The sequence below is a fragment of the Akebia trifoliata genome, chromosome 16 (genome assembly GCF_017979445.1).
Source record: "Akebia trifoliata isolate Shusen 1 chromosome 16, ASM1797944v1, whole genome shotgun sequence".
Classification (NCBI taxonomy): Eukaryota; Viridiplantae; Streptophyta; class Magnoliopsida; order Ranunculales; family Lardizabalaceae; genus Akebia; species Akebia trifoliata.
This window is the reverse complement of record NC_141390.1, coordinates 18540393-18566948: the sequence shown is the minus strand read 5'-3', so window position 1 is coordinate 18566948 and position 26556 is coordinate 18540393. Positions and strand designations below refer to the sequence as shown.

The 26556-nt window shown below is 34.4% G+C and overlaps 1 protein-coding gene and 1 pseudogene across 3 annotated transcripts; both read left to right on the top strand.

Annotated features, from left to right (window-relative positions):
* Positions 1 to 594: 594 nt before the first annotated feature.
* On the top strand, positions 595 to 14489 carry LOC147382715 (protein SUPPRESSOR OF K(+) TRANSPORT GROWTH DEFECT 1-like). 3 transcript variants are annotated; one of them, XM_086428924.1, is made up of 7 exons: positions 595 to 957; positions 11971 to 12044; positions 13086 to 13202; positions 13446 to 13542; positions 13631 to 13649; positions 13684 to 13729; positions 13857 to 14489. In XM_086428924.1, exons 3-7 carry the CDS (start codon positions 13123 to 13125, stop codon positions 13858 to 13860), a joined length of 246 nt encoding a protein of 81 aa, XP_086285050.1. In that variant the 5' UTR covers positions 595 to 957; positions 11971 to 12044; positions 13086 to 13122; the 3' UTR covers positions 13861 to 14489. The 3 variants fall into 3 exon arrangements, with proteins under 3 accessions (XP_086285050.1, XP_086285048.1, XP_086285049.1); XM_086428922.1 differs by having other exon boundaries at positions 599 to 957; positions 13631 to 13729; XM_086428923.1 differs by lacking the exon at positions 11971 to 12044 and having other exon boundaries at positions 600 to 957; positions 13631 to 13729.
* A 1896-nt stretch (positions 14490 to 16385) lies between these two features.
* On the top strand, positions 16386 to 17066 carry LOC147382714 (serine/threonine-protein kinase D6PKL2 pseudogene; annotated as a pseudogene).
* The last annotated feature ends 9490 nt before the right edge of the window (positions 17067 to 26556 follow it).

Sequence of the window (26556 nt, the reverse complement as noted above, 5' to 3'; positions counted from 1 at the left end):
AAGAGATCAAAAATTGAAAAAGACAATCAGTACAAATTGAAAAAAAAAAATTAAGTAAATTATGCTTTCTGTACTTGAAGCTCTAGATTTTAGAAACATTAGACAAGGGTTTGGTCATTAGGAGCTAACACTTGGTGGTTCTCTATCTAAAAACTTAGATGCTTGCATGTATTCCAGTACTAAACAGATACAAGCTGATGAAATCAGTCCCGAAACCCCAAGAACAAAGTTGTTCACTACGTCATATTGCGTTTTTCGCGACGGCATAATTGCTCTAAAAACGACTGCTTAAGACTGTCGTTAATTGCGACAGTTTTAATCTGTCGTTTAACCGTCGTTTCTACGGAAGAAGTAAAAATTGGGGTGCCAATAACCATTCTAAAAAACGAGAGAAAAACGACTCTCTGTCTCTGCGGTCTCTCGTTCACTCTCTCTCTCTCTCTCGTCCTCGACTCTCTGTCTCTCGTCTTCGAATAAAACTCGACTTCCGCCATTGTCGAACGCTCCTCTCACTCTCACTCTCTACTCGTCTCTCTCTCTCTGTCTCTGTCTCTCTCTCTCACTCTCACTCTCACTCTCTTCTTGAATCTCTCTTCTCTAATCTCTCTTCTCTAATCTCTCTTTCAGATCTGTATTCTCGAATCTCTCTCTCTCGGATCTATCTTCTCGAATCAACTCTAAGCTTTGATCTAGCGTTTCTCCCTCTCTCTCACTCACTCGACTCTCTCACTCTCTCTGAATCGATCAGGTTTTTCATTTTTGAAAGTAGATCGTTCGGATTTTTTTGTGTGGAAAGAAATTGATTGGAGTTTGATTGAAAGATCTTTGCTCGATCTCTCACTCACAGAATCTGTGATTTTGAAGACGCAATCATTTTCGATTTGCAAGTTTTAGGGCATAATGAATCGGCGTTTGATCGAAAGTTTTAGGGCTTTGTTCGATTGACCGAATCTTTAGGTATGTTAAAGTTTTTGATTGAATCTATGTTATGTGCCTAGAAATTTATTGTCTTGTATCAAGATTTGATGCATCTTGATGTATTTTATTTTAATTGTTTTAATTAGTTAAGGAGTCTTAGGTAATGGGTAAGGGTAGTTACGAATTGTGTAGGAATTATGGAGTTATGGAGTTATGCTTATGGGGTAGTTACTTGAATGAATAGGAGAGTGGGTAGTTTGGATAAGTGGGTAGTTAATGTAGTAATTCTTTGTATTTAAATTCATTATTAGACTAATGAAAAATATGCAGAGAAATTATCATTAAGATCCTATTGGATTTTGGAGATTCACCGTCTCGAATTGGTGGCCTAGGAGGTCCGATCTCCCTCGAATGAGATCAATTTCAATCTCTTTCTTCTTTTTATTATTTTTCTGATCCGATTTAAGTGGGTACGTAACATTGGTATCAGAGCGGTAGATTCTGAAATGGCGGAAGGAACACGAAATGCCAAACTCAATGAGATGATGGGTTTCTTGAAGGAAACCACAGAGATTCATGGGAAGATGCTTAATGAGCTAGTGCTGAAAGTTTCAAGTTTGGACACCAAAATTGAGCACCTCTCTAAAAAAAAAGGCATGGAGATAGGGGAGAGTTCCAGTAAAACAATTAACAGACTTGATGAACCTTATCAATTTGATATTGACAAGGGAATTCAAACTCGGACAGTACGACTGGAATTTCCAAGGTTTACTGGGGTGGATCCAGATGATTGGCTTTATAGGGCAGAGCAATTCTTCTTACACCAGCAGACACCCTTCACACAAAGGCTACTTATAGCTTCCTTTCACATGGAAGGGAAGGCACTCCAATGGTTTCGTTGGATGGAATGGTCAAGAGCAATTTCAAATTGGGAATCACTTGCTTCTGCTTTGCAAGTTGATTCGGCTCTTCACCATACGAGGATCCAACGGCTATGCTGTCTAAACTGCAACAAACGTCTTCGATGGAGCAATATCAAACTCAGTTTGAAGAGTTAGCAAACAGAACTGAAGGTCTTAATGAGTCCTTCATGGTGAGTTGTTTTGTAGGAGGATTGAAAGATGAAATTCGTTTGAGTGTTCAGATGTTGAAACCAAGAACACTCACTGATGCAATCGGCCTCGCTTGCATGCAAGAAGAAAAAATATTGGCTCGAAAGCGGATGAATGACCCTATAAATGACACCAACACAATCGTTCATTCAGGAAAACCATTATCAGTTGCTCTTAAACGACTCTCACCTGTAGAGATGAAAGAGCGTAGAGATCGTGGGTTATGTTATAATTGCGATGAGAAATTCTCCCAAGGTCATAAATGTAAAGTTCAGCAACTTTTCCTTTTAGAGGGGAATTGGCCAAAAGAAATTGATGAAATTGACGAACGAGATGATGGAAAGGAAATTGAAGATGAAGGGGGAGGGAATACTTTCTAGATTGAAACCTTGAGGACAATGTTTTTTTACAAGGGGTAGTAATGGAGATCGAGTTGCTGTTTCCAAGTCTTCTCAAGAACCATTGCAAGGAATTGGCGGTCCGATGACTAGGGCAAGGACCAAACGGATGGAAGAGGCATTGCAAGGCTTGATTGTGGAAGTCCAATACAAAGAGGCCATTCTAGAAGATTCTAAGGCTAACTTCGGAGATATCAAAGTTTCATCAAGGATGGTCAACTATCTTTTTATGCAAAAGGTCAATTTGGAAGATCAATTTGAATGCAAGGGTTAATTGTGAATTTTTATGTTCTAATTGTCCTTAGTTTGAATTCTTTATTTCCTAAGGACTAATTAGACTTTCTTTATTTTTCCAAGGACTAATTAGAATTAATCTTGATCTAATTTGTCTATAAAAAGGCACTTCATTTTGTAATTGGGACACAATTGATAATTTACATCTTACGAGATTTTGAAGTTTACTCAAAGAAACTTGAGTTTTGTTTCATGTTTTCTTTATGAGTTCTTTATGAGTTCTTTATGAGTTTTCATTCGAGTTCTTGAAGAAAAGACATGACTCTTCGACTTATCAAGGAAGTGATCAATCCTTGTGGTGTCATTAGATTGAGGTTTCAAGGACTTAGTTTCCTTGGGGTTTTAGTCCGATCAACATTTTGAATTTGTTTTAAAACAATCTAGAACGTTCGAAGCCTTCGAATAAAAGGGTTCTTAGAAGAGATCATCAAGAGAAGGTTTTAATCCAAGAAGGTTCACATCATTTGGTATCAGAGCATCAAGATTGCTGGAAAATACATCAAGATTGAAGTAATCCTTCGAAGATTTGGTTCGGGTGACATTCGAATTGGAGATCAAACGTGGTATATCTTGCTTCCCAACAAAATTCATATCAATTCAAAGCCAATGATGGCTAGAAACCAGGTTTTTTATTATTTCAAAACATTCTTGATACGTTCTTGTTGGAAACCATGAACATTCATTGAATTTCGTAGTTGTTCTTACATAGTTCTTTGTGAATTCTGCATTTTCTTTGCGGTATTTTCTTTGTGAATTCTGAAATTTTTTCTTGCTAAAATTACAAATTGTGATCGATCATCAACAATCAATCTAAGATATACGAGCTACATGATCATCTTTGTTTTTAAAATATTCAGATTTTAATTTCGTGTACAAGAACAAACCAAAGTTGCTGTCCACAACTTGATTTGTTGCTGAAACACAGCCCCAACAGCCATGTTTTGCTGTGTTGTTCATTGAAAAAAAAAAAAAATTTCTGGAATTCAGCCACCACGTGTTATTGGTTATTCTATTTTGCTGAAATTGGAAATCAATGTTCGATCTTCAACATTCTTTCTAATTCCTTATATGTACATCTGCAAATTGAGCTTCTTGAAATTTCAGCCATAACAGAATACTCGATTGTGATTCTTGATTTCTGAAATTTTCGTTTGGAGAATTGTCTTGGACATAGAGTTGTCTTTAATGGTTTGACATTGTATCGCGATTTGTATGAATTTGTTAATCTTCATCGTAGTACCTTCAAACGTTGTTGTCAATTGCTGATCATCGTTCTATTGTTGGAATTCTTGCCGAGTTCATATTTTCATCCAAATTGGTGTAATGTTTCTGATTTTTTCACCTTGTTTTAAGTTTGTATGCCAAACATTATAACTGAGAAAATTCAGAAACGAATTTCTAAATTCTTTTGACTGAAAATAGATATGAACTAATAGATCTTCAGATTTTAATTTCTGCATTTTCTGAATTTATGTCTCTTAATGTTTTTGGGCTGTATTCTTTTGGCTGAAAACAGACCTGATTGGTCGACTTTCTTGACTGTCTTTAAGGAACAAAACCATCTGTGGGATTGTCATCTTCGAATTCAACCAACAAGTTTTAGTTTGTTTTGTTTTCTTTTTCTGTTTGCTGAACTACATTGGATTTCTTGCTGAAACTGCAGCAATTGTATCAACGTAATTGCGCCACTAATCCTTCCAACTTGAATCTGTGATATAATCGTTAAAAAAGAAGTGGTTAATAACTAATTCTTAAAATAAAAAAAAAATAAAAATTAACTTGCTGAAATCTGTGCACTTCTTGTTCACTGATTCATGTAACGTGTTTTGCTAGAATTTTTTATATTTTTATATTTTTTTTATATCTTATTCTTGCTGAAATTAACACCCATAACGAATTTTCTTGTTTTCTTTTAAGAGTGGAATCGTGGGCTTGTGTTACGTACCATAGTTTCTGTTAAATGTTGAATTTTTTTTTTTTTTTTTTGGGTTTGTTGAATTTTTGTTTCTATTAAGAACCATACACAAATTTTCTTTTGTTGTATGAACATCGAATGCTGAATTTTTGCGGTTATTGAACTCTAACTTCTGATTAAGTACCTTAAAGGCTGATTTATTGTTTCTTTTTGCTGGGCTTGGTTTAAAAAAAAAAAAAAAGATTTGTTAGTTGCTATTTGTAGTTACAGAAAATCGATAAATTGGAGTTGTTAACTTCAAACGGCCATAACTTTTGATCCGGATATCGGAACGACTATTAGTGCATATCAAATCGAAGCTCTTTTCGAGATCTACAAGTTGTATAGGCATAGCCTCGTTCCACACCGTTTCGACCTTCAATTCCATCATTTTCATCACTTTCCAGGACTTACAAGATTGTTGCATATTTTTTGTTGTTTTCGTTTATTTTAACTTACAGGGTTTCAACCATGAGTAAGGAAGGGGGAGAACCACATGAGACCGACTTAAAATTATTCATCAAGGCCGTTCATGATCAATTTAAATTGTTGAATTCAAGGTTGGACAATATGGAATCCTCTAATGAATCTAAACCATATCGAAGACATGAGTTCGACGGAGAAGAAGATATTCATTCCGAAGCGGAGAGAGTACATTATCGACGGGATAAGAAAGTAGATTTCAAAGAAGATAACAATTTGGGTAGCATAAAGATGACGATTCCGACCTTTCACGGAAAGAATGATCCTGAATTATATTTGGAGTGGGAAAGGAAAGTTGAACACGTTTTTGATTGTCATAATTATTCCGAGGATAAAAAAAATAAAGCTAGCCGCAGTGGAATTTACAAACTATGCCAGTATATGGTGGGATCAATTGGTGATCAATAGGCGTAGAAATGGTGAGAGACCTATTCGATCATGGGATGAAATGAAGTCAGTGATGCGTAAAAGATTTATTCCTAGCCATTACTATCGAGATTTGTATATTAAATTACAAGGGTTGGTTCAAGGTTCCATGAGTGTAGAGGATTATTATAAAGAAATGGAGATTGCCATGATTAGAGCAAGCATAGAGGAAGATAGAGAAGCAACCATGGCTAGATTCATTGTCGGATTGAACAAAGAGATTGCTGATGTGGTTGAGTTGCACCATTATGTGGAGATGGAAGAGTTACTGCACAAAGCCATTAAAGTGGAAAAGCAAATCAAGTCTAGAAGGTTCAGATCTGGATCATCTTCTAATAATCTGTGGAGACCAAATTGGAAGGACAACAAAATTTCTTTCAAACCAAAAGAAGACGTAAAGTCAAAGCCTTTGGTTTCTATTCCTAAAGATAGACCTGAAACAAAGCCTCTTATTAAGTCACGTCAGATTAAGTGTTTTAGGCGCCAAGGATTTGGTCATATTGCTTCTGAATGCCCAAACAAAAGGGTTATGGTTGTATTGGCAAACGGAGACATTGAAAGTGCTAGTTCAAGTGACAACGAGATGCCTCCATTAGAGGATTGTTCTGATGTTGAAGTAGAAGAGCCTGTGCATGGTGATTTACTTGTCACCAGGAGAGCTTTGAGTATACAGCCTAAGGATGAAGGAGATGAGGAGCAACGTGAGCATATTTTTCACACAAGATGCCACGTGAAGGATAAAGTCTGTACATTGATTATTGATAGTGGGAGTTGTACTAATGTTGCTAGTACCTTGTTGGTAGAGAAGTTGAATTTGAAATGGCAGAAACATCCTAAATCGTATAAGCTTCAATGGTTGAATGATTGTGGAGAAGTGAAGGTAAATAAGCAAGTTCGGGTTCCTTTCTCAATAGGCAAGTATGTGGATGAGGTTATTTGTGATGTGGCACCGATGCATGCCGGTCATATATTGCTTGGTCGACCGTGGCAATTTGATAGGAGAGTGTCGCATGATGGGTATAAAAATCGTTATTCTTTTGTAATGAACAATCGAAAAATTGTATTGGCCCCTCTCAAAGCTTTGCAAGCTTATGAAGACCAGGTTAGGATAGCAAGTGAGTGCAAAAAGAGAGAGAAACAAAAGTGTGAGCAAAAAGGAGAGCAAAATGAGCAACCTAGAGATAAGAATAAAGTACTGAGTGTACTTACTGACAAACATGATGTTAAAAGTGTAATGATAGTAAGACCACAAGTTCTAGTTCTAATGTACAAAGATGTTTATTTTTCCACTACCGATCTTAACTTCTCTTTGCCTAGTGTTTTTGTGTCTTTATTGCAGGATTTTGAGGATCTTTTTCCCGAGGAGATTCCACACAGTTTACCTCCTTTAAGAGGAATTGAGCACCAAATAGACTTCATACCTGGTTCTGCTATACCAAATAGACCTGCTTATAGAGCTAATCCCGAGGAAACAAAGGAGATACAGAGGCAAGTGGATGAACTATTGCAGAAGGGATTTGTGAGGGAAAGTCTCAGCCCATGTTCGGTTCCTGTTCTCTTAGTACCAAAGAAAGATGGAACATGGCGCATGTGTGTGGATTGTCGAGCTATTAATAAGATAACGGTAAAATATAGACATACTATCCCTAGGTTAGATGATATGTTTGATGAATTGCATGGCTCTCATTTGTTTTCTAAAATTGATCTAAAGAATGGGTATTATCAGATTCGCATGAAAGAGGGAGATGAATGGAAAACTGCATTTAAAACTAGATATGGGTTGTATGAATGGTTAGTAATGCCATTCGGTTTAACTAACGCACCTAGTACATTCATGAGATTAATGAACCATGTCTTGCGTGCTTTCATGGGAAAATTTGTGGTAGTTTACTTTGATGATATTTTAGTCTATAGCAAAAATGTTGATGACCATGTGAAGCATTTGCATGTTGTATTTAGTGTGTTAAGAGAACACCAATTATATGTTAATCTTAAAAAATGCACATTTTGTATGGAATCTGTTGTGTTTCTTGGATTTGTTGTTAGTTCACAGGGAATTAGTGTTGATGAGGAAAAGGTAAGGGCAATAAAGGATTGGCCTACACCGAAGAATGTGAACGAGGTAAGAAGTTTCCATGGTTTAGCAAGTTTTTATCGAAGGTTTGTTAAGGATTTTAGTTCTATTGCTGCACCTTTGAATGAACTTGTTAAAAAGAATGTTGTTTTTAATTGGGTTAATGTGCATGATCAGGCTTTCCAAACTTTGAAAGATAAGTTAACTAATGCACCTTTGTTGTGTTTGCCAAACTTTGATAAAGCTTTTGAAATAGAGTGTGATGCATCCGGGATTGGAGTAGGAGCTGTTTTGATGCAGGATTCTAAGCCAATAACTTATTTTAGTGAAAAGCTAAGTGGGACAGCATTGAATTATCCTACTTATGACAAAGAGCTTTATGCACTAGTGAGAACTCTTCGAACATGACAACATTATTTATGGTCAAAGGAATTTATCATTCATTCTGATCATGAGAGCTTAAAATTCCTGAAGACCCAAGGTAAGCTTAATAAAAGACATGCTACATGGTTGGAATTTATAGAAACATTTCTTTATGTAATTAAATATAAACGTGGGAAGGAAAATGTTGTGGCCGATGCATTATCAAGAAGGTACGTATTACTTACTTCATTGCAAACTAAACTACTTGGTTTTGAATTAATTAAAGATTTGTATGCCAATGATTCTGATTTCAGCCAAGTATGGAATGCATGTGCTAAGTGTGCGTCTGGTGACTTTTATAGGCATGAAGGATTTCTTTTCAAGAAAGATAAATTGTGCGTGCCTAATTGTTCTATTCGTGAATTACTTGTAAGGGAAAGTCATGGGGGAGGTTTAATGGGTCATTTTGGTGTCCTAAAAACTTTAGATATCTTACGTGAGCATTTTTATTGGTCCCATATAAAGCATGATGTTCAATCTATTTGTGACAAGTGCATTACATGTAAGCAAGCAAAGTCTAAAATTCGACCGCATGGCTTGTATACCCCTTTGCCTGTACCTAATCAGCCTTGGATTGATATTTCTATGGATTTTGTTTTAGGATTGCCAAGGACTCAAAATGGTAAAGATAGTATATTTATTGTTGTTGATAGGTTTAGTAAGATGGCCCATTTTATTGCATGTACTAAAACCAATGGCGCAACACATATTGCTGATTTGTTCTTCAAGGAGGTAGTTCGATTGCATGGGCTACCTAAATCAATTGTTAGTGACAGAGATGTTAAGTTCCTTAGTTATTTTTGGCGTACTTTATGGAGTAAGTTAGGAACTAAGCTTCTATTTTCTACTGTCCTATCAACAAGGACGAATCTTTTCGAAGAGGGGGAGAATAATGGAGATCGAGTTGCTGTTTCCAAGTCTTCTCAAGAACCATTGCAAGGAATTGGCGGTCCAATGACTAGGGCAAGGACAAAACGGATGGAAGAGGCATTCCAAGGCTTGATTGTGGAAGTCCAATACAAAGAGACCATTCTAAAAGATTCTAAGGCTAACTTCGGAGATATCAAAGTTTCATCAAGGATGGTCAACTATCTTTTTATGCAAAAGGTCAATTTGGAAGATCAATTTGAATGCAAGGGTTAATTGGGAATTTTTATGTTCTAATTGTCCTTAGTTTGAATTCTTTATTTCCTAAGGACTAATTAGACTTTCTTTATTTTTCCAAGGACTAATTAGAATTAATCTTGATCTAATTTGTCTATAAAAAGGCACCTCATTTTGTAATTGGGACACAATTGATAATTTACATCTTACGAGATTTTGAAGTTTATTCAAAGAAACTTGTGTTTTGTTTCATGTTTTCTTTATGGGTTCTTTATGAGTTCTTTATGAGTTTTCATTCGAGTTCTTGAAGAAAAGACATGACTCTTCGACTTATCAAGGAAGTGATCAATCCTTGTGGTGTCATTAGATTGAGGTTTCAAGGACTTAGTTTCCTTGGGGTTTTAGTCCGATCAACATTTTGAATTTGTTTTAAAACAATCTAGAACGTTCGAAGCCTTCGAATAAAAGGGTTCTTAGAAGAGATCATCAAGAGAAGGTTTTAATCCAAGAAGGTTCACATCAGGTAGAGAATGTTATGTGCCTAGAAATTTATTGACTTGTATCAAGATTTGATGCATCTTGATGTATTTTATTTTAATTGTTTTAATTAGTTAAGGAGTCTTAGGTAATGGGTAAGGGTAGTTACGAATTGTGTAGGAGTTATGGAGTTATGGAGTTATGCTTATGGGGTAGTTACTTGAATGAATAGGAGAGTGGGTAGTTTGGATAAGTGGGTAGTTAATGTAGTAATTCTTTGTATTTAAATTCATTATTAGACTAATGAAAAATATGCAGAGAAATTATCATTAAGATCCTATTGGATTTTGGATATTCACCGTCTCGAATTGGCGGCCTAGGAGGTCCGATCTCCCTCGAACGAGATCAATCTCAATCTCTTCTTTTTATTATTTTTCTGATCCGATTTAAGTGGGTACGTAACAATCTAAGATTTTTCTTAATTAATTTAGGGTTTCAAATGTTTTGAAGTTTGCATTCAACATTTTAGATTATTCTTGTTTGATTTTGAAGTTTTTCCTTCATATTATATTTCTTTCAGATTAATATGCACCAACTGTTCGTAACAATTCCTAAGAGAATCGAATCCATTACAACTAATGCATATTCATTTAATCTAACCTTTTTTTTTTCCTGAATTGGTCACACATGTAAACAAAAAGAATTAATTATTTAAGTAAAGGTGTAAGAACCATCTGGATCAACATAACAGCGGTAAATATATGTTCTTCCAGAATCCCAATCAAGGCTCTGTAAACAAAAAAGAAATAATGTGTCATGCAATCAATGAATTACATTTTAGATAAGAAAGACAGAGATGTTGCCCCCACCACCACCATTAGATAGACAATGCCGTTACAATTTCATTTCTATTTGCCTAATTTTGGCTGAACCTCTAAAAGATATTAACTACAAAAAGTAATTACATGCTGTTGTAGTAAGTATACGTTCTAGAATCCACCTTAATTATACATGAGAGCAAGTTAAGTCAAGTATCCTCATTCTTGAAAGAATTCACAATGTAATATATGATTGGGCTTTCTAGAACCTCTTTAAATTCATTCTTTACTTTGCAACTCACTCCATTGAAATTTCACAATGTATATCATATGGTGGTACCTAGTAATATGAAGGTTACAGAAGTTAGACACAAAATAATTGAATATGGATAGTATATGTGGGCGATATGCCAAAGACATGTGAGCTTCAAAAGAAAAAAATAAGTATGAAAAGACAGAATATTTTACCTTGTTTCTATCTGTTTCCTCAATACATTTCTGCCCAACAAGTCTCCAAAGTTGTGATTCAAACTCGGTCAAGGGTAAGTTTTTCATACTTTGAATCAAATCCACTAAGATAGATTCCTCCAGCTTCTTCCTATCAATTGTAATCGTCCATTCAAGTCCATGCACAACCATAGAAAATAAGAATAATAATAAATTAAACATTAACGTACTTCCCATAGTAGCTTAAAATCAAGAAGGCCTTCCTGAATTCTAGTTCGCCCAAAGATAGTAGATGGGGACTAGTTGGTGGTGGTGGTCTTATAGGTGTCTTGTCTGAACTTGAAGAAGAATTCAAGTTCATCTGTCCCTTTGGTTTTGGCTCCTCCAAATTTGAAAAAGGCAATTTTGTGTCCCTTTGGTGGTGGTCTTATAGGTGTCTTGTCCGAACTTGAAGGATTTTTTTTTCTTTTTGTTCTTTCAAACACAACTTGAATTTTCTCCAATCTATTAAAATGGAATAAAAGACTTAATTGTAATCTACATTATTAGAGACATGCTTCATTTGGTGTATGTGGCTGACTAAATCAGAAATTGAAAATGTCAGAGGAGACAAGCAGTTTTGGAGAGTCTAAGAGAATCCAAGGTACCTCGTATACACAGTATAAGAGTAGATTCCAAAGTCCAGACAGAATAATGGTGTCTCCATTGAACTGAGCCCAACTAGAGGATCAATAGGCAGAAACTTTATCAGATTCTGATATCTATTTTTGCCTTTTCTCTAATGTGCAATTCATCTTATTGTCCATTGCAAGCACAAGAGGACACAATACATTGTATAGACCGCTCAAGTCATTGGGCTTAAAGTACAGCCAACTTTGGTACCATCACCTTTCATTGTCTAGGCTCTTGAGAACCTCTCTATATATATAAAGAACTCAACTGAATAACCAATCAAACTAGTTTAGCTTTGGGTATTCTTTCAATCTCTCTTCTCAAACCTTGTGAACTAATATCATGGCTGCCTTCCTTTCTCTCTCTCCAGCTCCTTTGGTCACCCTTCCTGCTGCTCCACAGATCAAAAACACCATGTGCCAACAAAACAGCTTTCCCATTATTGTAAGTGCCACCATTTACATGTACTCATGTTTATATATATGTGTGCGTGTGAGAGAGAGAGAGAGAGAGAGAGAGAGAGAGAGAGAGAGAGAGGTAATTTTTCGCTAAAACTTCTCGCCATGGTGATCATCCTTAACAAAAATCAGCTCTTTCTAACAACATCAAACAAAGTGATTAGAAGTTTCAAAATAGCTTCTTTTTTTGTTTTGTTACTGGAGATCATCTTCACCAAAACTCAGTCCCAGACTCATCACTGTGTGGGCAAGTGCATCAAATGTAATATCATGATATACTGAGTAGTTATCAAAAAGATATAATGTTACTAAAGCATGTTTTGGTCACAAAGTTTCACCTTTTTTCCATATATTAACCATATGATAATTGATCAAATTACCCACCTTCCCCTGTTGCATATGTATATAACTTTACGACAAGATGATAAGTATTAGCCAAGAGATTCTTTTTTAAGTTAAAAACATTTTGTGATTGATTTGAAAATCAAAATATGATGCAGTGAGTAGTTATCACTGTGTGTTTTATTATATGGCTCTGGAAGAGAAGTTTGGAGTGTCAATAGGAGAAGGTGGAGCAGAGAACATCATAAGTGTTTTCAAGATGCTGCCGATCTGATTGAAAAAGTGAAGGCTGATTCAGCTTAGGCAACAAAACCTCAAGGCCGAATATGAGGGAAAGTCTATTTTTTGGCAGAATCTAGTCAAGGATCCACCATAAAAATGACTACATCTTTCATTTTATTTGTAGCCATTTTTTTAAAAAAATTAGCTTGCAATGTTTTCTGGTTTTGGTTTGTTGGAGAGGTTCTCAAGTAATCATAAGTCATGATTACAATGATTCTCTTACGTTCTTATGGCTGTGTAACTGTGTTTCTTCCTTCGAGTGTTTCATAATGCCTTATCCCAACTATTGGGGTCAGCAACATAAACAAATTTCCCCTTTCAAAAGTAAACTGTTACTCTTTGTGTATAGTGTTATATTTTGAATAAATACGAATAATAATTGACAGCTTTGGCTTTGGTGTAGAAGCCGGTCAGAAACTAGGAGTTCGGGTGGTTCAGCTATGGACAGCTTTGGCTTGCAGTTTTATGGCTTATATCCACTTCCGGGAGCTCGTCAAAAGAGGTTTCACAGCACTCAAAGGTATTATTAAGTGTTTTTTTTCTTTTGTTGTTGGTATCATGATTGTGAAACATCTTCAAAACTTCAAATGGCCATAAACTGTTACTCTTGGTAGTCTTGCTTACCACTTATCATTCGTTGACTTGTTTAGGTTCATATTTTTCATTACATTACTGTATTCATGCATAAATACACACATTCATACATATAACTTAAAGGAGAAAACGACAGACTTAAAGTTTTAAATTCATTTTGTTATTGCAGCTGTGTTGCCAACCTTGTGTTTGTCATTATCGATGTCCAACCGAAAGAGCTGGGAATACCAATAAAAGCTTCCTATGCTGTTGAGGAGGTTAAAGAGGTGAGAAAATCAGTCCATTAAAATATGGGTAATTGTAACATTTATCTTTTTAGTTGCTTCTGTCATCGAACTTGATGGTTATGAGCAGGTTCATCTAGGAGATACCCCTCACAACTTGACTGAAAGTGACTTTGAGACCTTGGCACACAAGACGGAAGGGTTCTTTGGTTCGGATATTTCTGTTTGTGTACGTAAACAGACTTTAATAGATTATTTTCATTCATTCACTTCAATGTTTTGGTGCTGTTGTACATCTTTTCTTGAGTGATGTTGTTGAGATTAGATTGGTATCACACTCCTTGGATCTTTGACAGGTAAAAGACGTTCTCTTCGAACCCGTTCACAAAACTCAAGATGCAATGTTTTTCATTAAGACATCTAATGACACGTGGGTGTCATGTGGACCAAAGCAACCTGGGGCTGTTCAAATTACTATGCAAGATCTTGCAGCCAAAGGCCTTGCCTCAAAGGTAAGAAGTTAGTGGAGATGAGTATTTCAGATTTGCCCATATTACCTTATCTTTAAGACAGACACACACACACACACACATAATTAGTTGAATGCTTTTTTTTGTACACTATGCCTTTCTTCACCAAACAATCTTCTGCGCCAATTTGAACACTCCTTACACTATTCAAGGAATTTAGAATAAATAGGACCAAGGCAAAGCATATGGAGTGTAGCTTTAGCATTGACATGCATTGAGAGGAAGGTCCAATGAAAATTGATGGGTAGGTAATGTTTTAAAGAGACCATTTCATTTTCTTGGTTCCATTATCCATAAGATGATGTGGTTTACATTGTTGGAACATGTTTCTTGCTAGCTCAACATTCAACTCAATAAAGCATGGGATTTTGGTTTCATAGAGCAAACAATTAGATATTAGAATGGTTATACTTTCAAAGTTATTTATACTATAACTTGTTTGAACAGGGGGACACAATTAATGCCATCTGGCTGCTATTTGTACTCTAGCGGATTACAATATGCGTCCTCTTGATACAATTTACAGCTATTTCATTGATGCACTCCCTTTGGTAAGCTTTTAGATCATCTGCTTTAGTGGATTCATGTGTATGTGTGTGGCAATTGATGAAGGTGTGTGATGTTGAATTCTTTAGGTTAAGTATTGTTCTGAGTGATGGTTCAGCATTATTTCTACATTAATCTCTGAGGTAGTGTTGAATTGAACTCCATATGCTTATTAGTATCAAGGGAAAACTTTGAACTGATTTTCTTTGAGGTTAATAATCTAGTTAAATATAGATTTTTTGCTTTTACTTTTTTCTTCCTTTTCTAGATTTGGAAGAAAAAAAGAAATAAAAAGGAAATAATACATGTTTTATTATTTGCCAACTATGGCATTGTTGTTTGTTATTGATGATGGGTCTCAAAGAAGGATGATGCTTTCAATAGTGTGCTTCTGTGGGATCACATCACATCTCTTTGAATCATTTTTACAATAGTCACCATTGTGATATCTATTGTTTGGTGACCTTGTTTAGAGAAGTGCTTTTTGGGTTTATAAGTGCTTTCAGAAATCAATTAAAGAGCAATTTATATTCGAGTTTTTGATGTATTCTTATGGAAATAAATCCTTGCATATCGTTTCTTAACATGTAATACATGGGTGTTTGTGGCACAATCCCTGCTGTTGGGAACCATAAAAGGCTTATGGTTGTATTACACAACACAAGGGCTTTCATGGTTGTGCACCCCCTCGTATATTGTTATCACGTAACTTGAGTCTTCTTGGTCTCTTTCCACGCTTTAGGTCATTGAAGCACCTTGCCAACATCTAAAAAAAATTGTAATATGCATTATTCTCGTTTTAAAAATCGTTTTAAAAGGCTTCATATCACTACTACTTCCTGTTGGCACAAAACCCATATCTAAGATATGTGTACCTACTAAAATTGGAGACACCATGCTTCCATGTAAGAAGTAAACTTAAGATGAAGATAGCAAAAAGGGGGGTGGTGGTGGTGGTGGTGATGGTGATGACAAAAGAAAATTACTATGGCTGGCCCAAGATATGGTATGGCATCTATCATTAGTTGCTGCCACTGGAGGGGACTATTGCACCCAACATGTAAGTAATGCCTCCATCCCTTTGATTGGGCCCTCATGTTCTATTTTTTTGAGTATTCGGAGTTAAGAAACTCGGGTTTGAGTGCCCAATCTCAGAATATAGTGGTTAAGTCATATGGTGCACTCCAATGGATCATATAGACGCCACCCAAATGGCCGTCTTGAAAGCGTCCTGATTGGTGATCGATAGGGTCCTTATCATTTAGTTTAATTTCATATATGCAACCATATTATAATTTATTTTAAATTATCTCTGTGGTTTCGATGCAGCTACTTCTTATGAAACGAGGGGGTAGAGTTATATATGGAGGGAAGCTTGGTGACCACTCCCAGACTATGATTAACTACTTTCAGGTACCAGTGAACTCTCTTACTTTCTTATTTATTTTAGTGGAAGGAGAAACGCTATCAATTGAATCTAAATCTTACAACATGTAGGCTCCAATATTAAAGTTAATAAAGAGCTTGTTTTTTAAGCTCGAGAGAACTATCATTGATAATGAATCACTGTGGTACTAAAAGAATAGAAAATATTGTTATAGATGGAAGTTGGCATTTGTATAATCTAAGATATGAAGAATTTAGATGGTTTCACACAGGAGTAACCTTGAATTTAGATTGCATACATGAAGCCTCTTCTATGCAAGATAGAAACTGAGCATAAACCACCATTAATGGCTTGCCACTCATCTATGCAAGCTAGCAGCTGAGCATGCTAAGCTCTGTAACAGATTCACCATAAATTATTTTATGAAACATTTGTCGTTGTTTGACGTGCAACTGTTCCCAACATGCAGGTTTTATGTAGCAGAGGTTCTCCTTTCTTTGGAGTACCTTCACATGCTTGGGATTGTCTATCGCGACGTCAAACCAGAAAATGTTCTCGTTAGGGAAGATGGACACATAATGCTATCCAACTTTGACCTCTCCCTCCGATGCAGTGTCAGCCCAACTCTTGTCAAATCTTCTTCCCTTGAGTCTGAACCCTTCTGGAAGAACCCTGTTTATTGTGTTCAACCAGCTTGCATTGAGCCATCTTGTATCCAGCCATCCTGTGTAGCCCCCACAACATGCTTCTCGCCCCGTCTCTTCTCCAGCAAATCCAAGAAAGATCGAAAACCCAAAAATGAGATTGGAAACCAAGTCAATCCATTGCCTGAGCTCATTGCGGAGCCAACCGGGGCTCGGTCAATGTCATTTGTTGGGACCCATGAATACTTGGCACCCGAGATAATCAAAGGTAATGGGCATGGGAGTGCTGTGGATTGGTGGACTTTCGGCATCTTTCTATATGAACTTTTGTTTGGTAAAACTCCTTTCAAGGGATCAGGGAATCGAGCAACGTTGTTCAATGTTGTGGGTCAGCCATTATGGAAGCTAGTTGAATATGAGGGGCATTTGGGTCTTTTCATGTTATTAGTTGGGGTGTAGGTCATCAATGTCAAAACATAGGGGTATCTCCAACATTTAGCAACATGTGAGGGGGTCAGGTATAAAATAAATTTTTTTTTTTAAAACAAGATACCTTATAGCGACCGTCGCCGACCGTCGCTATATCTCTATTTTACAGTCGTTTTTTCCGACTGTCTTGGACAGTCGTTTTTAAAAAACCACTCCTTTTAAAATGACTCGTTTTCCGACTGTAGGGGCAGTCGTATTTTTTAAAAATGACTGTTTTGGACAGTCGTTTTTGGCGCATTATGACGTAGTGGTTGCTTTGTTAGACAAGATATTGAACATAAAAAATAGGCTTTAAATATAGAAGACAGCAATATAAAGAGAACATAAACAACAAAAAACTTGCTTGTAGACCAACTTGATTCTATGATTGGAGTTATCTTTGGTTCCTAGATCTAATTAGGTGGTGACTCCCAATTCCCTAAAATTCCTCCAATTTACACCAGATACTTTTTATTTTAATTGGTAAAAAGTGTCGAGGCATTATTGGAAATATAACCTAGAAAAGTCATTTTTATTAGTTTATTAATTAATTAATAAATTTTATTATTATTTATCATTCAATTATTATCATCAAATAAGGATATATGACCAATTTCCGATCATGAGATAATTGATACCATAAGGTTCTCAAATAAATTGTAATATAACTAAATGATCAACTTAGGCTTAACACAGGAGAATTAGTTATATAGTTCCTTTTATCTGAAATTGTCACAACTATGGATGAAGTTGGACACTTCATTTATATGGTTGACATATTGCTAGAGTATTTACATTTGATATATAATACCATATTTTCAAGGTATCATGATGTTGATCACACACTCAACAAATGGGTGTTTATTAGTACATTGACTAATTACGCATAAATTAATTCTTTTTGAAGCCTACTATTAGAATATAATTAATTTATAACATAAATCAAGCTTAGAAATTCCTTAGACTTGAGAACCTTACTCATCATTGAATAAGAATCTATTTACTTTAATTTTGTTAATTATAATTTACATCGATGAATTACTAAATGACATTAATTGGGTAATTGGTGAACTATTTGGATGATGATAAGAATTCACCAAGGAATCTACAACCATTAATTTGGGAAATCTCCAAGATTTTTTTGTAAAATATATATTATTGGTAATATATTTTAGAAAAAGAATTTTTTCTAAATTATCCATTGATCATCCTAAAGTCCCAATACCGTGCATAGAGACTAAGGGTTAGATATGATATTGTTTATTGTAGAGGGAATTATCTAATTTAAAGATTTATTGGAAGGGACCTCTCAGTTAAATATCAAATTCTAGGGGCTCAATTGTAATATACATATCTAGTGTCACTTACAATTTTTAGTAACTATTTGATTTAAGATCAGTCGATTGATACAATTTTAGCCTGGAATATGATATCCCTGAGCAATTTGATTTTATGCTCAGATCAAATTATTTATTCTTTTTTTCTCATATGTGTATGTTCCTAAAATAAGGCACAAAGCTCATTATTTAATGTCTTTTGAAAGGCCCTTAAAGGTTAAGGGCATTTTGGACATTTTTAAAAAAATTTATTTGGATAAAATTAAATCCTTAAAATAAGGAGTGAGAGATTCGTACGTGAATTCTCTTTGACTAAATAACGAATCCTATTTTATAAGATTTGTTAAATTCATTCTCTCCTATTTTAACAAAAAATTGAAATTAAAAAATTGGTTTTAAACAATTTTACCTAATCCTTAGGTTCTTCAAAATTCAAATTTTCTTAAAAGTCTTTAAATAGAGGAGTATGTCTCTAACAAAAAATACACAACACAGAAGGAAATGAAATTATTCTTTGGGTTTTACATACAAAAGATGGTTTAGAGAGCTTGAGGGATACAAGTTCAAATCTAGAGGAAACCAAGAAAGGATAGATCTTTGACGAGCAGATTCATTAAATTCTAGAGATCATCCAATTTGGATTTTTTCTTCATCATCATTGAATACTCCTAGAGGTAAATTTTTTTTCCTTTTTACCTAGAATTAAATTGAGTGATGATTCATGTTAAAGGGCGATATTAAAATGATTCAGATTTATCGGTGCTTCCACTGAAATTAATTTTTCAAATCGATTTCTTAACAGTTTCCTCCTATTATTGTTGATGGAGCTGTTGTTGTTGGATGAATTATTGTTGTTGATTTAACAACTCAGTCATTAAGGATTTTAATGACGAAGATGACAAATATGAGTAATTGGACGTTGACTCTGACTTTACAACTCTATATTCAAAGAATTGTAGGGTTGCTGGGGAAATATGATTTGATTCATCAACGAGGTGTCGTGCATAGTTAAATTCATATGGCTACTAAAGTGACTATCCAGAAAACTCGTTTCGTCTAGGTATGATATCTAAGGGAAACTAATTATGTATGTAGTATGATTGATTGATTGAATGAACTCAGATAACACTTAAAAAATGACTATAATTATTACGTAAAACACACATGATCCATGACTCTTTCCTAAACTCTATGGCGACATAAATTTTATTTGATCTTCCTAAATTAGAGATTCTATTTCTACTCTTTGTCTATCAAGCATGCACACACACACAGGAGACCCAAAAATCACACAAAAACAAACTGGACCTAGGTAGGATATCTAACTCTAGATAGCTCCTAACTATTTTAAAAGGTAATCTAAACCTCCAACCCAGTTCTCTGAAATTAGAACCAGGCAATTAGTTCATCAAAAAAGAGGTGGTGCACAATTCTGAGCAAGGACACTTTTAAATCATTTTCTTATCTCGAATAAATGTAATATATTCCCTTGATTGACGAGGCAAGATCATCCTTAGGCATTGATTCTGATCAAGAAGTGCAATTGGTACAACTTTTGATTAGTTTTGTCTATTAAGCTCGTAGGGCCCTAAAGTCAAGTATATTAAATTTTAGCTTATTTTGAGTTACTATGTGAATTCAATTATCCTAACAGGATAAGAATTCAGTGATGAAATCTGATTCTTATTTTATTGTGTCATTCTTGTAAGGGTGCCCTTTTAATATGTGCAAATTCAGTGTACAAAGATATTCAACCAAAAGTAATACAGAAATCCATTGGCGGTAGTTTCGTGGGGGTATGAGTCTTACCTCCCATTCTAGACAGGAGATGTACTAGTTGAGTCAATTCAACCCACCGACACCAAACTCGGTGTACAAATCTAGGGAGTCAAGACAGTTTTTTCCTATAGTCATCCTCTCCTAAAATTATTACACTCCAAGTCTTTTCGGATGGATTTTAAAATTTTGTTCACAAAATTAGATCCTACTACAAATTTGTTCTAAAAGTAAAAATTAAAATAAAAAAAATTGATGCTTTGTAGTGGGGAATCTAACTTGGATGGCCAAATAAAGTTCCGATTGTCATCTCCGCATTGAATCCATCTCCGGTAAACAACAGAATAAATCCAAAATTAATTTTTTAAAATTTAAAATATTTTTGTTAACATTCATAAGAGTACAAAGTATCACGCACCAAGTTTCTAGATCCATGCCTCAACCTGTTACCACCATTTGAACCATGATTTGTAACTTAGGGGTGATTAAGGAGTAATCCACTTACACAAATTGACAAAAAAAAAGTTTTTAAACTAACTAAAATGCTATCTTAATATATTTTTAGGAAACATTTACATACGACAAACCAATAAACTTTCAATAAAAAATTTATAACTTGCTCAATTTTTATCAAAATTTAATGCCACACCCCATTTTGGAAAGATGACCGAAATATCCATGATAAATAAATACTAAACCAAAGAAAATATTTATTTCTCTGGTATGGAAATACAAAACAAAGTTGTTGTATTATGACACAAATTAGGATTTAACAACCCATTGTGTAACTTCTAAAATTTTTACACACTTCAATTCTTATTGGAAGGTAGAGATTTTTAATTTGATAGAAGTTACTAAAATGTAGAACTCAAGAAAATTTTGAAAATTATTTTAAAATCATGGCTTGGAATGTGAAATAGTTTTACAAAAACAGAGGTGTAGAATGGGTTCCTTGCAGTTATATTCAATAGGTTGAACAGTAAAATCAAAAATAAATATTTATATCATTAAAATGGTATGGAACCAGAGTTACGTCGAAGTTAACTTCCAAAACTTAATACTAAAAAGAAACTCATAACCAAAGGTGAAGTCTAAGTAGGGAGTGTGACACTATAAAGTAAATTTTATTTTCTCCTCATTTTTGCAATCTACTAACATCAACAACAAGGACGTCTTTTTATAAAATGTATAAAAATTCAAAACAAATATAAGGATATGCACATACGAGTTATAGAATTTCTCCAAGTGGTTTCATATCATTTCAAAAACAAATGAAAATTTTACAATCTTTCTCGTAAAACATGTTAAAAGAAATCAACACATTATAGATATTCTTTTTTTAAGTCATTTAATAATCGAAGTTCTCAAAATGGGAATCCAACAGATCTATTTATCAAATTGTTTTAAACAAACTCCAATAAACATAAGATAACCTCAATAATTCTCCCTAAAGCACCATACACCCTTAATCATGAAATCAAATCAACTTAAGCAAGAAAACATATCAAATTTTCGAATATGATCTCAACGCCCCTAATGTGTCTTTATTAAAATCTAAAATTTTTGACATAAAATACTGATAAGAAATGAAGCCTAATAGGAGTAACATGACACTCCTTCCACATAGTCTAAAAAATAATAGAAAGGAATATATCGAATTGCACATGGTATAATGACAATAAAATAATACAAAATAATTATTTCAAATTTCATAAATAACAAAATCACAAACAATTTTCTTATCACCCATTTTAGCCATTTTATCCTCAGATTGGCTAAATCGACATATTCAATTCTACCATTTTATCTCCGGTTTGGCGAAACCACTAACCACCACATTCCAAGGTCTTCCTCGAAAGCTTAAGGATCTTGCACCCAAGGGCTTACACCGTACTTGTTTTACAACACCATTTGTCCTCAAAAAATTAATGTATCATTCTTATACAACTCAAAAATCATGTGAACCATTCATCCTTATCATAGCATCATCAAAATCATACTAACATCTACGCATACAATATCATTAGATTATATAATTATCATCATTCTTTTACAATAATTATTATGCTTTAACGACAAGATATATAGATGCATGATTTACTTCCTTTATATCATTATTAAACTAAGTTAAGGGGAGTCAAATCTTACCTTAATCGAATTCTCGATTCTCTCTGATTGAGTTACACATTCTTCATACCACCTTAACCCCGTGGTCTTCTTCTTCAACTATTTAGCCCAAAAGAAGAAAAAACACACAAGTTAAGCTAATATAGTAAATGAATTAAAATAAAATACAAAAGATGAAGATGAAAAAAAAAAAAAAAAGTTAACCTCTATGGGAAAGTCTCCACACTACTTAAGTCATTTTTTTTCCTCTCCTTGTTTTTTTTCCATTTCTACTAAATTGATGATTGAAAATACTTTGGAAACATAATAATTTTCTTTTTCTCTTATTGATTTACTAAAAGAAGATTTTTAAAGTATGCTAAAAAGATAAAGGAACCTCTTTTTTTTTTCAAAATTTCAAAGACACGAGTTCCTTTTTAGAGCTAGAATCTCCATAATAAAGGAAAGCAAAAAAGATGGAGTAATATACCCAAATAAGAGATGTATTTTTTCATTCCAAAATGGTTGGTACGTACTATACACACACACACACACACACACATTCTCTCTCTCTGTCTCTCCAGATTTTTCTCTTAAATTTTTATCTCAAATATTCCTCTCCAATCTTGACCTTTAAAAGAGTGATATCTACACTCATTTGCCCTTCCCAAAAGTACTTTACTAGAGTTTCTAGAGTACGCCTTACTATGGGCCCAAAAACATGGATTAGCCCAAGAACATGAGTAGGGACCAATAAAATAAAATCCTATTAGTTAAGTAAAGAAAAACTATTTTGGGTTTCTACACAAAGACTATATAGAAAAAAATTTAGAACTAGATCTGTGCAGATCATCGCGTTGCGGCTAAGGTCCACCGCGCAGCAGTGAAAAAAAAAATTTTCAATTGCAGACCTCTTTGTACTGATTGAAAATAAAAATAAAAATATTAGAAATTTTGTTTGCAATATAACACTCAAGTTTGTTGAAGCCTCAAATCTCGTCAAAATTGTAATCAACCCCTTCGCAGCGACTCCAATTTGGTTGTCGTAGATTATCACCTAAAATAACAGAGAACAAAATAATAAAATCTTGGCAAGCAAGGGGTCAATGCATAGAGACAACATTGATTCACAAACTTTAACTTTAAAATGATCAGAGAAATAACTAATTTAAAATTGATTTGTTGAAAGATTAAATTAAAGAGAATAGTAAAAGTAATAAAAGATCAAATCACAATGTAAAAAAGCTTAGATTAGTTGAATCAACAAAAAACAATCAACTGATGGAGAAAATCCATAATGTGAAAAATATCACATAAAACCAAGATCTAAGCGTACCTGAATCCATAGATACCGTCAAAATCCTTCGGTCTAGCGGTTCTTGGTCTTCCAAATTAGTATGAATATTGTTCTTGAGAGATAGGTTCTCACTTTTCTAATGATGGGATTTCATAAAAGAATTATACATATAATTTGAGGACCATAACCACTTTTGTAACTGCACATATTTTCCTTATTTCTAATTTGGCCCATCAAGAAATTAGAAATTACAAATAGAGTATCTCCACATATGAGCCCATACTTTATGAAACAAATTAGGCCTATTTAAAATTAAACATAGCTAGATCATTTTTAATTTGAGTCAAAACTTTTATAATAGCAAATTACATACAATTATTATTAATATATATACGTAAACGTCCATAAATCTAACAATCTCTCACTTGGACTACATATATATATATATATATATATATATATTTATTACCTTTATAATTGTATGTCATTATATATCTTATGAGCAAAAAAAAAAAATTGCTATTATAACCAAAAGTATATCCGAACAATCTCATCCATCAATTATATCAAAATAGAACCAAGGTGACTTTCATTACATATATCATAACTAAATCCATTCCTGATCACGTATATCAACATAACCAAATGACATAGATCAAGTATGGAAGTTTAGCATGGAAATTACATGTGATGTGATCTAAACATGCCTATTTCCAACTGGTCCACCTTAAACTTTAGTGAGATCAAATCATACCAAAATCGAAGCGTGAACAAACCATAAACAAAAAAACTTTATTTCTATAGAAAATAATCTCAAAATATTCATAAACTGAAAATATGTTTAAAACTACAAACTCCCACTAAACTTAAATATCCTCAAAAGACATGACACCCATATAAGCAGTGTACTCATGAAAGACCATGGGTGGCAATCCCTTAGTAAGCGGATCCACAACCATGGAGTTTGTCCCGATGTGCTCTATAGACAACTGTTCACTCTGAACTCTTTCCTTGACAACCAGGAACTTGATGTCTATGTGCTTTGACTTCATGGAGCTCCTGTTGTTGTTGAAATACAAGACTGTTGACTTATTGTCACAAAATAACTTAAGTGGTCTTTCAATTCCATCCACAATTTGCAGCCCAATGACAAAATTTTGCAGTCATATTCCATGATTGGATGCCTCATAACACATTATGAACTTTGCTGCCATGATAGAAGAGGCTATAAGAGACTGTTTAGCACTCTTCCAGGAGATAACACCTCCTGCTAGCAAATAGATATAGCCTGACATAGATTTCATACTATCTAGGCATCTGGTAAAATCGGAGTCTGAATATCCGATCTCTATCTTATCCGACCTCTTGTATGTGAGCATGTAATATAAATACTGCATGACTCATTTGGCTGTTTTCCAATGATCCATTCCCGGATTGTTCAAATATCTGCCCAACATTCCAACAATGTATGCAATGTTCGGGCGCATACAAACTTGAACATACATTAGACTTCCTACTGTTGAAGAATAAGGAATCTCTGCATTTCATTTTTCTCAAAAGCATTCTTGGGGCATAGATCAAGACTGAACTTGTCTCCTTTAGCTACAAGGGTATCACCTGGTTTCCAATCCTACATGTCATTTCTCTTGAGAACTTTTTCGATATAGGCCTTTTGTGATAATCCAAGGATACCTTGAGAACGATCTCGATGTATCTGAATCTCTAATACAAAAATTGCATGACCAAGATCTTTCATCTCGAAATTTCTTGCTAGAAATCTTTTAGTTTCATGCAACAAGCTTGTATTATTACTGGCAAGTAGTATGTCATCGACATGTAAAACCAGAAAAATATGCTTACTCCTACTGAACTTGTGGTATACACAATCATCAATCAAATTCATTTCAAAATCGAATAAGACAATAACTTGGTGAAATTTGTGATACCATTGACGAGATGCCTGCTTGAGTCCATAGATGGATTTCTTTAATTTGCAAACCATTTGCTTTGCATTGCTTAATATAAAGTTTTTTGGTTGCACCATATAAATCGTCTCATCAATGTCACCATTGAGAAGCGCGGTCTTAACATCTATCTTATGTAACTCAAGATCAAAATGCATCACCAAAGCTATTATGATCCTAAAAGAGTCTTTCGATGAAATCGAAGAAAAAATCTCTTTATAATCGATGCCTTCTTTCTATGTGAAGCCCTTAGCAACAAGTCGTGCCTTGTACCTCTCCACATCACCCTTTGAATCCCTCTTGGTTTTGAATATCCATTTGCAACCAATAGGCTTTGTACCTTCAGACAATGAGACAAGATCTCATATGTCATTGTCCTTCATGGACTTAATCTCTTTATTCATGGCATTAATCCACTTTTGAGAGTTGAAACTTTCTATGACTTTGGCGAAAGTTGATTGGATCATCTTTCATCATTCTAATTTCAACCTCATGTTCTTGGAGAAACACAATATAATCGTTCGAAATTGCATTTCTCCTTTCTCTAGTAGATCTTCTTAATGACATTAGTTCTTGAGGTTATAGAGTTTGTTCTTCTAGAACAACTTCTTGAACTTAAACGGGAGGCTCAATGATATTGTCTTGATCTGGAGCTGCTTCTTGAACAATGTCAGGTATAAGAGATTGTTCCTAATCAGTGTCAATTGCAATTGGAGGAATATCAACATATTCCTCTTCAAAGATAAAGTCCTTAACTCTTTTTCCCCCGACAAACTCAACATCCTCAAAGAATCTAGCATTACCCGTCTCAAAAATAGACTTAGTCGTGGGATAATAAAATTTGTAACCTCTAGACCTTTCAGAGTATCCAATAAAATAGTAACTGATAGTCCTTGAATCTGGTATCTTTTCATTTGGCCTATAAGGCCTTGCCTCAACTAGACATCCCCAAATATGTAAATGCTTAAACTGGGCTTCTTACCTGTCCAAAACTCATAAGA